Source organism: Eumetopias jubatus, unplaced genomic scaffold (genome assembly GCF_037043125.1).
Source record: "Eumetopias jubatus isolate StellerSeaLion01/CBP00866 unplaced genomic scaffold, mEumJub1_p1.0 scaffold_2, whole genome shotgun sequence".
NCBI classification, from domain to species: Eukaryota; Metazoa; Chordata; class Mammalia; order Carnivora; family Otariidae; genus Eumetopias; species Eumetopias jubatus.
In genome coordinates this window covers 108,147,559-108,162,056 of record NW_028274808.1, presented here as the reverse complement: position 1 = coordinate 108,162,056, position 14,498 = coordinate 108,147,559, and the positions used below count along the sequence as shown (strand labels likewise).

Here is a 14,498-nt window from a genome sequence, read left to right as displayed (position 1 = left end):
TGGTGGTCACGGATTTATACCAGATCTCCCCAGAGTTACATAAAGTCAAAGCCTTTCTGTTCTGAGCCACAGCACCTTCATGCCACCAGGAGCAGGAGGGACTTTGAGGAGGAGGAGGGAGAAAGGACAGGAAGGAAGGAGAAAAGCTTTTCAACTGGGGACAGTAGGTATGTGGCTTGACATTCATATAATCAGTCATAGAACCTGGACCCACTGCCCAAAAATGTGTATTTATTTTAATATCACCTGTGTTTTCATCTATTACTGACATTTGTTTTAATCCAATGTCTTTGATATAAATATTTTGTGGAGGAAGTAAAAATGACCTCATCCCTGACAGTACTCTCAGGGAAACTGCATTCTATCTTATATACAATCTTGTTTTTAGTTTTACCAGAGTAAGCCAATCAAATCATGAGAAAATAATATTGACAATGGGGACACTGATTTTCTGAGAGAGGTAAGGCCAACAAGTTATGCTTTTAGTATTATTGTGCTAGGGGCGCCTGGGTGGCTCAGTCAGTTAAGCGTCTGCCTTCAGCTCAGGCCCTGATCTGGGGTCCTGGGATCGAGCCCCACATCGGGCTCCCTGCTCAGTGAGGAGTCTGCTTCTCCCTCTCCTTCACCCTCTGCCCCTCTCCCTGCTTGCACTCTATCTCTCTCTCACAAATAAATAGATAAAATCTTAAAAAGAAAAAAGAATTATTCTGCTCAATTTAACCCTTTTGGAAATCCCCTCCTAGCCTGGTAATATCAAAATTTGACCTGGAATCATGGAAGATGCTTACCTGTCCTAAGGATCCTAGTAAGACTAAGATTTAAGCTTTGAGTGCCATAAACCCAAGACTACCCTGCTCTCTGCCTGGCCTCATTCACTGCCCCACTATCAGCTGACAGGAATTCCTTCCAGGATTCAGCAATGGAGAAGTGGACAGTGATTCCTTCCATTCGCACCTCACAATTGAGAAAATAGGGCTTTGAGGACTAATTTTATATCTCATGTTTATTGCAAAGGATGTGTAGGCCATGTTTAAGTTGTTTAAAGGCAACTTTGCATTGAAGACCAGATTCTTAGCATTTGCTGTGTCCAGGAAATTTACAGCTCTGACAGCAGTGGGAATTTTGCCAACTAAAGCAATAAGGAGGACAAAAGAAGACTTTAGACTTCTATGATTGACCTGATTTTAAGAATTATCACAACTGTTTTCACATTAGAATAGCATTTTCACAGCATATAAAATATTATTATCATCCAACTCCTTTATTTTAACTTGCTTGTTTGTTTCTTTGCCTTGGGGATGCCAAAAGCAGCTGAAAACTCGGTTATTTCCATACTGGTAGGTCAAATATTAAAATCTAAAAGTGTAAGTTATTGTCTTTATAAATACAAATAACAAGGAGGAAAACTAGATTTATACTTACTAACCTGTAGTTTTCTAGCAGAACTAAGAAGTAATAATATTCAATGACAAATGATAAAAGATACATCTTTAAATTAAATTTTTAGCATAATTTTACAACACAAGAATGTTTTATTTTTTTAGTAGTCTTTCCAGAGTTAACACTGCTATAAGGGAGTTAGTAGAAAATTAATGCATATTTTAAACAACAACACAAGTGATATATCTGAAAATATGTGCTGATTTTTTTCCCCTCCCTGCACATGTGTAACTTCCTGTTGTAATACAATTTATATTCCTGGAGGAAAAAAAGATTTCAACAACCAATATCTAATAGTCTGGAAATTTTACCCACAACTTTTAAAATGATCTACTTGCTTGTATTACAAATATCTTCATCTGGGCCAGGTTTATTTATTGTGACTGTTTGTTTTGTGTTATGGTTTGTGCACTCACTGATGAAAATGCTTCTAGTCAAAGTAGTGAATTCAAAATACAGCAACTCAATAAAAACTTTAATTAATCAGGACATGAGCAAAGTGTATAAAACTGTCACATGCTGAAGAAAGTATAAAATATTCTAATTGAAAGTGTCATCTCATTGGTGAAATACTTTCACTCTCTTTTACTGCAGTCTTATACACTTGTCCTTCAGCATATGAGAAAATACTAAGGGAAAAATGCCTGATGAACTTCAGGTGTATCAGGAAATAAGTCCAAACCATATTTATACTTAATAATTATTTTTAAAAAACAAATCACACATGTGGAATAATTGAAAGTAATAATGGCAATAGCTCTGAAAAAAATCAATTCAAGGCTGATATACAGTGTAAAATAGTTTAAATCAAGCCAAGTGCTTGCTTTATAACTTAATTTAGGAGATAATTAAGGCAAAGCTACAAAAAAGTAGGGATTAAAAATCAGATACTGCAACTGTGGTACATTAACACAAAGCTGTCAAAAATTTCACACCTGTTGAACAGCTTTAAAATCTATAGTTAAAATTTAATCCTTAAGTCTAATTAATAGGCAGCCTTAGGGTCCCTTTGAAGATCATAGCATAAAGATGATCCACAGGGATGAAGAACAATTCAAATAATGAACTTGGATAGATATCTAGATATTTCACAAAGTGAGACCTAATCCAACTATACTGTATGACAATATGTTTCATGACAAAAAGAAAAAGAAAAAAGAAAAAAGAAAAATAAAAAAGAATCAGAGAGCACAGTTGGCTATTCCTACCTGTTTTCTGTGGCCCGATGACAAGGAATTTTGGCAAGTGGTCACAGGTTTTCTCTCTGGACCAAATGTCTTTGTGCCGTTTGTCATCGCATGGATTCTGCAGGAAGGAAGAATAATAAATCTTATTGTGTAATGAACCTCTGGCTGTGTAATGTAAAAATTGTTCAAAGGACAGGATCAAAATCTTGCTTGATACCCTAGAACTAGGAGTTAGACACTGTTCTGGTTCTGGTTTTCTGATTTCCAAACTGTTTCCTCATATAATGGCACCTTCCTTCCTTTCCTAGCTCCAAGGCTAGAACTCAGCATGAAGTTGATCCTGCTGTTATCCTCTTCTGCAACTTGGCCAGGTTCTAACAGCTGAGGTTCCACTCCATCTCTGGATTTATGTTTCACGTCTGTATATCTGAGCCTTCACTTGTCTTAACTTCGTTTGACCATAGTTTCTCAGATATCTGAGCTCTGCCCTAATCTTTCCTATTTCTTTTTCCCTGGAGGCTGAAGGGTCATCCTTGAACTTCACACTTGGCCAACTTTTCCTTTCTTTTTTACACTATGTGCTGTTCTGTGCTGATCCAGCAAATCCTAATGTTTGGCTATACCCTATAAGCTGAGAGCAAGTAGATAAACATTTCTAGCCTATACCTCTGTCCTGAGCTCTTAACCTATTTTTAAATTGCATTTGTATAATTGCTGTATAGATGTGGTGAGGAAATGCCAGACCCAACGTATCCAGAGGTCCAATTTTACCTCCATCTCAACCTTCTCCTGTTCCATTCTCCTTCCATTTCATTTGAGTGACCCACATTTATTATCTAAATCATGACACTTTTGAGAATTAAAAGGGCTGTTAAGTGAAAATAATACAATTTTTAAAATATTTATTGACTGACAAATTGATTTTATTATAGTTAATCTAAATAATATATTAAAATCATTTTCATAAAATTCTGTCTAAAACCATATGTTAGGTATTAAGACAATTATAATTTTATTTTTATTATCCAAATATTAAAAATGACATAAGATGACTAATCATTTATGTTTCATATTTATGTACGTTAATCAGTTCTTTAGCCACATCTTTTTCTAATAAACATCAGCAAAGTTCTACTAAAGAATGTTTTCAGTATGATCCCATTATGTTTTACTTTTCCATAAAATTGCCTGCAATCTTTTTCAAAGTTCCATTCATGATTAATAAATTTGAAAATGTTGATACTTTCAATGGACTCTTCCTTAGAGACCACTACATTTTTAACTGGGGAAATATTTTCTTTATAGAGTGGAAGTAAGCAAGAGTAAATTCTGTTAAAGGAAATGTGTTTCTGTTATTTCCAATTCTAGCTTTTTTCCATATGGAAATGCCTAAATATTAGACACCAAATATTTCACAGTTACTTTCCATTTAGAGTATCTTTCTTTGATGAATATTTTTCTAGATAAAACTTGTTAGATAAGTTGCCTTTAATTATGACACTTTTGACCATTTTGCCAAATACAAGTGCCACAAAAATCATAGATTTCTCAACATTGCATTCCAGCACAGAAAACAAATTTATCTAACTAAAAATAGGAGATCCATCAAGAAATGCTTACCCCAGTTGAACTTCCAAAGTTCAATTAAAGAATGCCAAATTAAACCCTATAGTTCGTTTGAATTCTCATTACTTAATTTGTCTAGTCTCCTCCCTTCTTGCTTCAAAGGTTTTTTTTTTTTTTTTAAGATGACAAAAAGCACTAAGGGAAGAGAAAAATATTATTTAAATATATTTTTCTCAAAATAATATTTTAATATTTTTCTCAAAAATCGTATTCAAAGCTGCTTTTCCTCAGGGTCATTATATAGACTGAAAGGGCCTAGATCATGACATTCCACAGAACTTAACATTGGTTTACTATACTAATGATGTGATGTTAATTGTAGGTAACAAGTGTCAAGTATTCTGGCTGCCTTGGAAAGACATAGGCACTCCAGAGGGTGAAAGAAAAGCCAGCAAATTTTCAGGAGCCTACAACCTTTGGTGGTTTTTTAAGGTCATGCCCAGACATCCCCACCAAAGTAAAGGTCTGTTTTTGTTCTTTGCGACTCCTACTACTAAGAAAGAAGCACAGGGCTTGATAGGCTTCTTTGGGTTTAGGAAGCAGCATTTTATTGCACTAGGGAATACTGCTTGGAGTCATTGACAGGGTGATGCATAAAATTGCTAGTTTTGAGTGGAACCCAGAAAAAGAAAGAGTCCTGCAAAAGATAAGACAGAGGCAAAAGCAGCCCTCCCACTTGGCTCATACATCTGGGCAGACCTATGGTACTTTGGCATCTATGGTATAAAAGGATGCCAAATAGAGTTTTGGTCAAACCCCGGAGGAGAATCATGAAGTACACCCCCAAGTTTCTGCAGCAGGGTGTGCCATTTGCAGCAGATCTTTCAAACTGGTATCTACTCCTGGTATGCTACAGAGCCCTAGAAGAGATAGTGTTTGCCATGAATTTTCAAAGTGATTGTGTGTCCATAAGTGGTCATCATAAGCTGAATATTGGGTTGTACCCAGTAGCAGTTCATTGTAAGATGGGAGTGGTATGTCTGGGATTGATCTCAAGCTGATCCAAAGGCTATAAGTAACCTTATATATGAGTGGCCCAGACCCTTATGTCAGCTATCACTGTTCACCAATATCTCTATATCAGCTCATTCCTAGAGTTTCAGTGAAGCCCCCCTATAATCTGCTGATGAAGGGGGGAAACTCAAGCTTGGTTTGTAGATAGGTTGATTCATATGTTGGCAGAGGGCTAAGATGGACTGCTGTCGCACTAAAGCCCCATTCAGAGAGGTTCCTAAAAACCAATAGGTTAAGGGAAAACTTCCAGTTAACAGAGTTCTGGGCAATGTTCCTGGTCATCTACTTTTTTGTGTATAGACTAATAGGGCAATGTAAGAATATAACAGATGAATAGGCAGGGGTGAATGGATTAGCCAAGGGACTAAAAGGGGCAGCATGGAAATATTAGGGCTTATAAGTTCTAGGAAAAAGGTATGTGGATGGACCCATGATAGTGATCAAAAAGTGTGATGAACTTGTACTACACATTAATGTACACCTGAGGGTATTCAATGTAGAAGCGCAAAACAACCAAGTGGACAGATGATTCAGCCAGTTCCCAATATTCCCACATACCACCCAACCTCTGTCTAGCCAACCCATTGCTGAAGTAATGGAGTAGCCATGATAGCAAGATGGAGGCCATTCATGGGCCTCCTTCTCCTAAGTCTGCTCTAGTTATAGCCACTGTTGAATATATGACTTGTCAGTAACAGAGACCAATTTTAAATTCCAGAAATAGCTCTAGCCTACCACTTAGGAGAAAATTGATTGTATTGGACATTTCCATTTTGAAAAGGGCACTGATTCATCCTGAACCCCGCTCACACATATTCAGAGTATGAGTTTGCCTTCTCTACTCACATAAACTATTTCCTCTTCTCTTTCCTGTTTCACTTTTTCCCCTTATAGGTTTTTCCTGAGAGCATCTCTTCAATAAATCATTTGGAACCAAATTTCTTATCTCAGACTTGATCCTAATGCATTTTCCATCCCCAGCTTCCACTGGAACAAGAGTGGAGTGCAATATAAAAAGACCAATGATATATAAAGACAACTGCACTATATGAGAATTCGCCTTGGAAAAGGTTAGGCTATATATCTTGGGTTTTTCTATGAATTCATCTGTAGAAACTGTGATAAAAGGAGTTAATTACAAGCCAATAAACTTCACATTTTTAAATTTATTTTGCATAATAATTGAAATTTTATTTTATTTTTACCAGTGTCTTTCTGCCATCATTTTATTTAGTATTCAATCTCAAATACTCAATAGTCTAGCTTCAGTTTAACTCTCTAGGTATAATTTTTACTATGCCAGAGAAGGGTAAACTTTCTAGTCTCCTTTTCTTCCTTCAGTTATAGAACATTCCCTATTTTGCATAGTCTGTAAGTTTCCAGCTAGAGACTGTATTTCACTCACTCTTTTGAATCAAACTTTCTTCATATGAATCATTTCAGTCCAAAGGAGAGAAAGCCAAAATGACGTTAAGTATCTTCTTAAGGATAAAACCACTCTCCCTGGATTTCCCCTTTCCTACTGACTGCTGGCTGTAAAATGGTTACAATTACAGTAGGTGCCTGGGACTCAGAGATGCTTAACCACTGCCAATCGGGGGCCCGGGATGGCCATGTGGAAGAGAGCTGTCTAACTCTCCTAAATGGCCTGCCCATTTTTAGACAGCTGTATGAGTGAGAAATACGTATCTATTTTATTTAGTCAATTTACTGTTTGGAATGTCATCATGATAGCAACATTGCCTGCACTCTAACTCAATGTGTTTCAGAGCACTTGTCTGTGAGAAGGTAAAGAACCTGTGTCAGCATGTGAATTATTGAACTACTTACTTCAATAAGAACATCCTGCTATAAGAAAACAAAACAAAACAAAACAAAATTCCACCTGAAGCAGCCAGCATGCTCAGTGATATAGTTGGTTTACATGTTGGCACAAGCTTCCTGTCTCATGGCAGATCAACAACAAACAATTCAAACCCGTCCATGGACCACACTTTGAGTTGCACTGTTCTGAAGTGACAATTGCCAACACCCTACACAAAAATAAACTCAAAATTGATTAAGAACCTAATGTGATCCCTGAAACCATAAAATTCCTAGAAGAGAACAGGCAGTAATCTCTTTGGCTTTAGCAACATTTTTCTAGATATGTCCTCTCAGGCAAGGGAAACAAAAGCAAAAATAAAATAATAAGACTACACCAAAATAAAAAGCCTTTGCACAGCAAAGGAAACCATCAACAAATGAAAAGGCAGCCTACTGAATGGGAGAAGACATAAGCAAATGAAATATATGATAATGGGTTTATATTCAAAATATGTAAAGAACTTATACAACTCAACACCCCCCCAAAAAAAATCTGATTAAAAAATGGGCAGAGGGCCTAAACAAATACTTTTCCAAAGAAGACATACAGGTGGCCAACAGACACATGAAAAGGTGCTCAACATCACACATCATCAGGGAAATGCAAATCAAGCCACAATGAGATATTACCTCACACCTGTCAGAATGACGAGAATCAAAGACAAGAAATAACAAGTGTTGGTGTGGACGTGGAGCAAAAGGAACCCTCGAACACTGTTGGCAGTAATGTAAATTGGTTCAGCCACTGTAGAAAACAGTATAGAGGGTCCTCAAAAAAGTTAAGAATAGAAATACTGTATGATCCAATAACTCCACCCTTGGGTATTTACCCAAAGAAAACAAAAACACTAATTTGAAAAGATATACGCAGCTCTATGTTTACTGCAGCATTTTTTACAGTAACCAAGATATGGAAGTAACCTGAGTGACCCTTGATAGATGAATGGATAGAGAATATGTGGAATTTACATACAATGGAATATTACTCAGCCATAAGAAAGAATGAGATCTTGACATTTGTGACAACATGGATAGACCTAGAGGGTATTATGCTAAGTGAAGTAAGTCAGACAAAAACAAATACCATATGATTTTGCTTATATGTGGAATCTAAAAAATAAAAGTGAACAAACGAGAAAGCAGAAACCGACCCATAAATACAGAGAAAGAGCTGATGGTTGCCAGAGGGGAGAGGGCTGGAATAGTTGGAAAACTGTGTGAAAGGGAGAGAAAAGTACAGGTTTGCAGTGATGGAATGCCTAAGTCATGGGAATAAAAGGTACAGCATAGGGAATATAGTCAATGGTATTGTAATAGTGTATGATGACAGTAGCTACCCTTGTGGTGAGCTTAGCACAATGTATAGACTTGTGGACTCATTATGTTGTATACCTGAAGTTAATGAAACATTGTGTCAACTATACTTCAATTAAAAAGACAAAAAAAAAAAAAAGAAAAACAATTGCCAAAACCAACCTGATGTTTCAGTTAATCTGTATTCACTATTATAGATATACTCATGTTTGCACCTGATTCTTTGAAGTTTATTTGAACAATTTATTTTTCTATGGAATGCTCTTATTTCCTTTTTTACCAATCTAATAAAATTTTCACCAATTATTCTAGTGTAAGCTAATATGTTCCATAAACTTTCCCTTTTTATTTTAGAGGGGTGGCATAGCCCAGTTGTTAAGAGTGTGACCTCAGGAGGGAGACTGCCTGTGTCTTATGGAATTTTCCTAAATTCTCTGGGCCTCAGTTTCCTTCTCAAGAAAATAATGATTGATGGTATCTACCTCACATGGTTATTGAGAGTATTAAAGGAGTTAATATATTTAAAATGATTAAATTGTTCTCTATAAAAGAGAGTAATTAGGGGCGCCTGGGTGGCTCAGTCGTTAAGCGTCTGCCTTCGGCTCAGGTCATGATCCCAGGGTCCTGGGATTGAGCCCTGCATCGGGCTCCCTGCTCCGCGGGAAGCATGCTTCTCCCTCTCCCACTTCCCCCTGGTTGTGTTCCCTCTTCCGCTGTGTCTCTCTCTGTCAAATAAATAAAATCTTTAAAAAAAAATACAAAAGAGAGTAATTATTATGTGATCCCAGGTTAACCTTTTTTTTTTTTCCTTTTGTCCAGATAAGTTAGTCAGTTGAAGCAAAAGAAAGAAGTTACAGTTGCTGATGGACTGGTTTATGATAGATATCCTTCCTGAGAACAGACTTCCTGGTCCACTGTCAGAACTCTAGCCCCTGGGGTGGCTTCCCCTTCTCAAATTCACAGTTTGGTGACTGGATTTCTGGGACGTACGACTTACTTGATAGGGAAATAGCTTGGTGTTTCTTCAGGGAAACTTGAGAATATAGATTGCCCTACCAGACCCAAAGACCCTATATAATCCCAACTCAATTTATTTTTGAATATGCTTGCTGTCTCGCTCCTGCAACTCATCCGATTTATTGTTTTAGCACTTGTCATCACTCAGGTCTCTACTGAAATATCACCCCATGCAAGAGGCCTGCCCTGCTGACCAGAACCAAAGCAATTTCTCCCACTCCTGTCTTTCTGTGATAGCTTCTGGTTATATTTTCTTCACTGTATTTCAGTACCTGAAATGATTCTATTCAGGTATGTGTTTATAGCAATTTTAAATTACATATATAATACATTTATGTTTATAATAATTCTATCTCAACTAGAATGTAAGTTCTCTGAAGAGAAGATCTCTGTTAGTCTAATCTAATATATGAAAGGTGCTTGATAAATATGGGTTGAATGACTGAATAACTGACTTGAGACAAGCACAGTAAACCTTTAGTAATAGGCATAGACAGATTTTGACATATACTTGAAAACTAACATAATACGAACCGGGTAGACATTTTACTTGCAAAACTCCCACAGAAATAAAATATTTACAATCTCCAATGATGTTTTTTATGGTGGCCCCAGAAGCTCGTTTTGCTATTTCCTTAAGTCATCACTTTATATCTTAAACATTATTTTCCTCATATTATTTAACTGCCTCATTTGTAAAGAACTTTAGTTTTCAACTGTATTTTATATATTAAACAATAGAAAGGCAGTTCCCATGACCTACACTTACCAAGTTTCTGCACACATATCCCAGTGAAGAACAAATCTCAGATTAGGTACTCAATTCATTTGCTCTAATGGTTTCTTTATACTTCGCAAAGGTGGATGAGCAAACTGATCAATTATTCAGTACCACTGCTGAAAGTGTCTTTCGTGAGATCTTTCTGGTTCTCTATGTTCAACTAGGCCACTTATTTTCTTTATCACAGTACACGTGCCTTTGCCGTTCAAATTTCTGCACGCAAAACCAGTGAAATAAAACATTCACAGAAATGGGCAAATGCTATATAAGACTTGAAAAGAGTTTTCTTTAACATACAGAACATGGGTAAACATGCCCTGTTCTGGTAGATAAAGACACTAATTATTTCTAGTTGTGCTCTCCCAAGAAATTATACTGATAGAAGTAAACTATCAAATAAAATTCCCTGAATGCTGTTATAATACCTTTTGTTCCAAATGCTTTTATTACTAACAGTTCAACTTACACTACTTTGGTTTTTCCTGTATGTACTTTATAGGTGGTGGCATGTGTATACCTCAGTCTAGGCAGATTGCCTATCTTTATAACTGCATTCCTTCTATGTTATGCTATTTTAAGACTTTCCAGATGCCCAGTATTTCTTCTTTCACCTCTTTTCCTGCATGTTTCCCCCTGTGTCTCTTAATCATAACTTTATTAACAAGATGTATGCATTTCCTATTTTATACTCTGAAAATGTTTGTTTAGATTTTTTCCTACTCTGGCTTTTCTTATGTTGGCTGAATATTTGAATAACAGCTAACATAATATCTAGCCTTTATTGATCACCTTCTATATTCCAGGCACTTGCTTGGCATAGATTATTTCTAATCCTCAAAGCAACCTGGCAAGACAGATATCATTATTCCTCCTTTATACCTGAGGAGACTGAGATGCAGGGTGTTTTATTTAGGTCTTGCTGAAGGTCACACAGCAAGTTAGTTTCAAATTTGGAATCCAAAGCTCGGGTTGTCTCTGCAGCTAAATATCATGTGTGTGTGTGTGTGTGTGTGAGAGAGAGAGAGAGAGAGAAAGAGAGAGAGAGAGGGAGAGAGAGAGAGGGAGAGAGAGGGAGGGAGGGAAGAGAGAGAGAGAATGAAAGAGGGAAAGAGTGTTTGGCAGTGATTTTGAAGGTCAAAGAGTCTTTCCAAGAAAAAGCTAAGCATTTGCTTGCATTTTCATACTTTGTTCCATTGCTATTATTTTAATTTTGAAAGTCAGAAAATTACAAAGCAATTATATCTTTTTTCATCCTCTAATCTGATTGTTCCCTGAATCTGAAACTGTCGTAAACAATAATTTACTGTTTTAAGTATCTAGCATTATAGATATATTGGAACTTAAAAAAACTTCAGCAAAATTGCTTTAAGCAGCTTATGGTTACTGTGCCAGTCTAGTAAAAATGCATGTAACTCAGCTCTCACACAGGTAAAGGGGACTCAGGTGGTTTTATACATGAACTATATGATGAGGCGAGGACGATTTGCTTTTAAGTAGGTATAAAAGAGGTGGAGAGAAGATTCTCTGAGGTGATGGGCCAGGCTTAGAAAGGGGTGTAAATTCTGATGAAAACCCAGATTTTTCCTCTCCAATTAAGTAAAATTTTCAAATTCATAATCAAGCTAAAAACACAGATTTAAAAAAAAATGACACTACTTACCTTATCCTGAAGTTCATATTTTTATAGAATACATGAAAACAACTTTTGTTCTCATTAGATCTAGTTACTTCAACCTACGTTGCCTTTTCTCTACTAAAAATCTGCTTTGCTCATTGCTTCTCCACATCCTTCATTGACAAGGACGCTGTGGAATCATCAGTTAGATTACCTCCTCTGGAGTCATGTGCCTGTTGCAGATACCTGGGACATATCTAGACTTAGCTGGAACCTTAAAAACACCCAGGGCTCATGGTAGGATTATTTTGTTAATTATGAACATTTCAGAGGTTAGTGGTTTCCTCTTCATTTCCTCTCTACTTGCCTTCTGCTGTTCAGACCGCACTGTTTAAAGAAGAATGCTACGAAAGGTGTATTTGTTTTTCTTTTAACATTATACTTCTTCCTCCTTATCTGGTTGTGTTGTTTCCAAAAGTTCTGCTTACCGAGTTTTGCCGTGTACCTGTCTTTAAAACAAAATCCTTTTCCAATCTGTTTTACACAGGTGGGTGACTTTCAATTTTTTGTCTCTCAATTTCATTTAAGCCTAATACAATCCACATACACTGATGAGGAATTTTAATAGGCCATGGGTGTTTATTCTCAGTGTTTCAACCAGCAATTCCTTTTGGAGAAACTTGGAGACACATACCATCTTTACAGAGCTTGACTCTACCCTGCGTGCTATATAAAACTCAGCTAGTCCATCAACTCCTTTGAAAAGCCTTTCCTTTCTGAGTGCACTGATTTATAATGAATGCTCTCTCCACAGAGCTCCTGTAGCACTTAATAGTCTGATTCCTTCTCAAACTTTCCTCCTAAAGTGGTCTGGATACAGAGAAGCAGAAATACCCACTTCTGAGGCAGGAGTGGGTAGAAAAGGGTCTGTGGTTCTGTGTGCATCTAGGGTAACAGCTCCATGAAAGCTGCTTTAAGCACAAAGGACCTTTGATTCACCTTAAACATCTATGCACTTGTCACCATATTATACCCATGTTGATTTAAATAAATTGATACTGTTGGCATTTTCCCATGAAATGTTCTCATAGTAAAATTTACCCCAGGAGATGACAGGTTTACTCTGAAGTTCTGAGTACATTCAAACGGATGACTGCACATTCCTGCAGATAGTACCTAATATTATTATTTATGGTTTTATGAATATCCTGTCAGAGAATCTAGATAGCAAACTCAATTAAGGAAAACTGTATTTTAAAACTCTTAATAATAGGTTGATCTACTATAGCATATTCACTCATAGTACAACACTTAAGTTATCAGACATATCTGTAGGGCACACACGCAAAAAAAAATCAGGTTTTTTTCGTTGTTATATTTGGATTAGTTCTGCAAAATCCATGTTTTATGATGATTTTGATTCAGAAAGGATGGAAGTATATATGATATTTTATTTTATTTTATTTTATTATGGCACTATCTGCAAGTGGTTTTTCTATTACTAAACCTCAGTAAGTTGTGTGGGGAATTTGACACTTGACAAGATCATATTTGCAACGAATTGACAGGAAAGGGAAAATCCATGACTTATGTCACCATTTCTGGATGTCAGAATGTCCGACAGCCTTGTATAACCAAGTAGGGAAGTGCTTCAGTGTAAATTAAAAAAAATTAGGGGCACCTGGGTGGCTCAGTCAGTTGAGCATCTGCCTTAGACTCAGGTCAGGATCCCAGGGTCCTGGGATCGAGCCTCGTGTGTCCTCATGGGGCTCCCTGCTCAGGGGGAGTCTGCTTCTCCCTCTGCCTCTGCTCCACCCCTTGCATTCATGTTCTCTCTGTCCCTCTCTCTCTCCCAATGAATAAAAAAAAAATCTTAAAAAAATTAAAATCATGAGAAATTACCTACATATTTGGGAAGCATTCCTGAAAGGTTTAAATACTTGTCTGAATTAGGCAGATAAATGTAGCAAATACATAAATTCAAACTATGATTAGGAAAAAAATATGTAAGATGGTAATGATGTCTATGCCTCTGCTGTACCATCTAGGAAGTGAGCAGGAACTATTCCGGCTAGTTCACTGGAAGGGGCTAAAAGATGAATAAATGGAAATGAAAACTATGGTATTATCGAACTCGTTTCCCCAGCTGTGGGGACTTGCAGATCAGTTTTCCTTTCCTCTCAGTGTCTCCCCCACAAACAGTTTCTATCACACTTCTTTAAAGGCCTCACTTTTTTTCCCAACCATGAAGCTACTTGGGGTTTCCTTCTCTCATGGCTACATTACTGTCCTAACTTTAGTACCTCCCTGTTCTTACCTGTCCTGCAAAGAGACTTCTGGTATAATCTTTATTGGCCAACCTTTTTTTTTTTTTTTAATTACTTTACTCTCATCTTCAGAACCGACACGTGTAGGCTCCTTGTTGCCTCTCAAATCCAGATGACTCTAGTAGCTTTCAAAGTTTTCCCAGCTGCCTTGTATGTGCTTTTCAAGGTTATTTCCCACTGGATACCTACCGTTATCTAAGAAACAAGTGTGCCACTTTGACTGTTCTCTGTGCACATGCACACGCCTCTGCTTTTGCTTATTCATTCATGAGATTATAATGACGGCAGCTATGGTACCATGCTAGGTTCTA

General features: G+C 36.9%; 1 protein-coding gene across 1 annotated transcript in view; it reads right to left on the bottom strand.

Annotated features, from left to right (window-relative positions):
• Positions 1 to 14,498, bottom strand: part of LOC114196665 (N-heparan sulfate sulfotransferase 4) — a 256,389-nt gene that overhangs the window by 18,420 nt on the left and 223,471 nt on the right. The window contains exon 8 of the mRNA XM_028087396.2: positions 2,649 to 2,745. Within this exon, the coding sequence (XP_027943197.1) occupies positions 2,649 to 2,745 (97 nt within the window). The remainder of the gene's footprint in view (positions 1 to 2,648; positions 2,746 to 14,498) is intronic.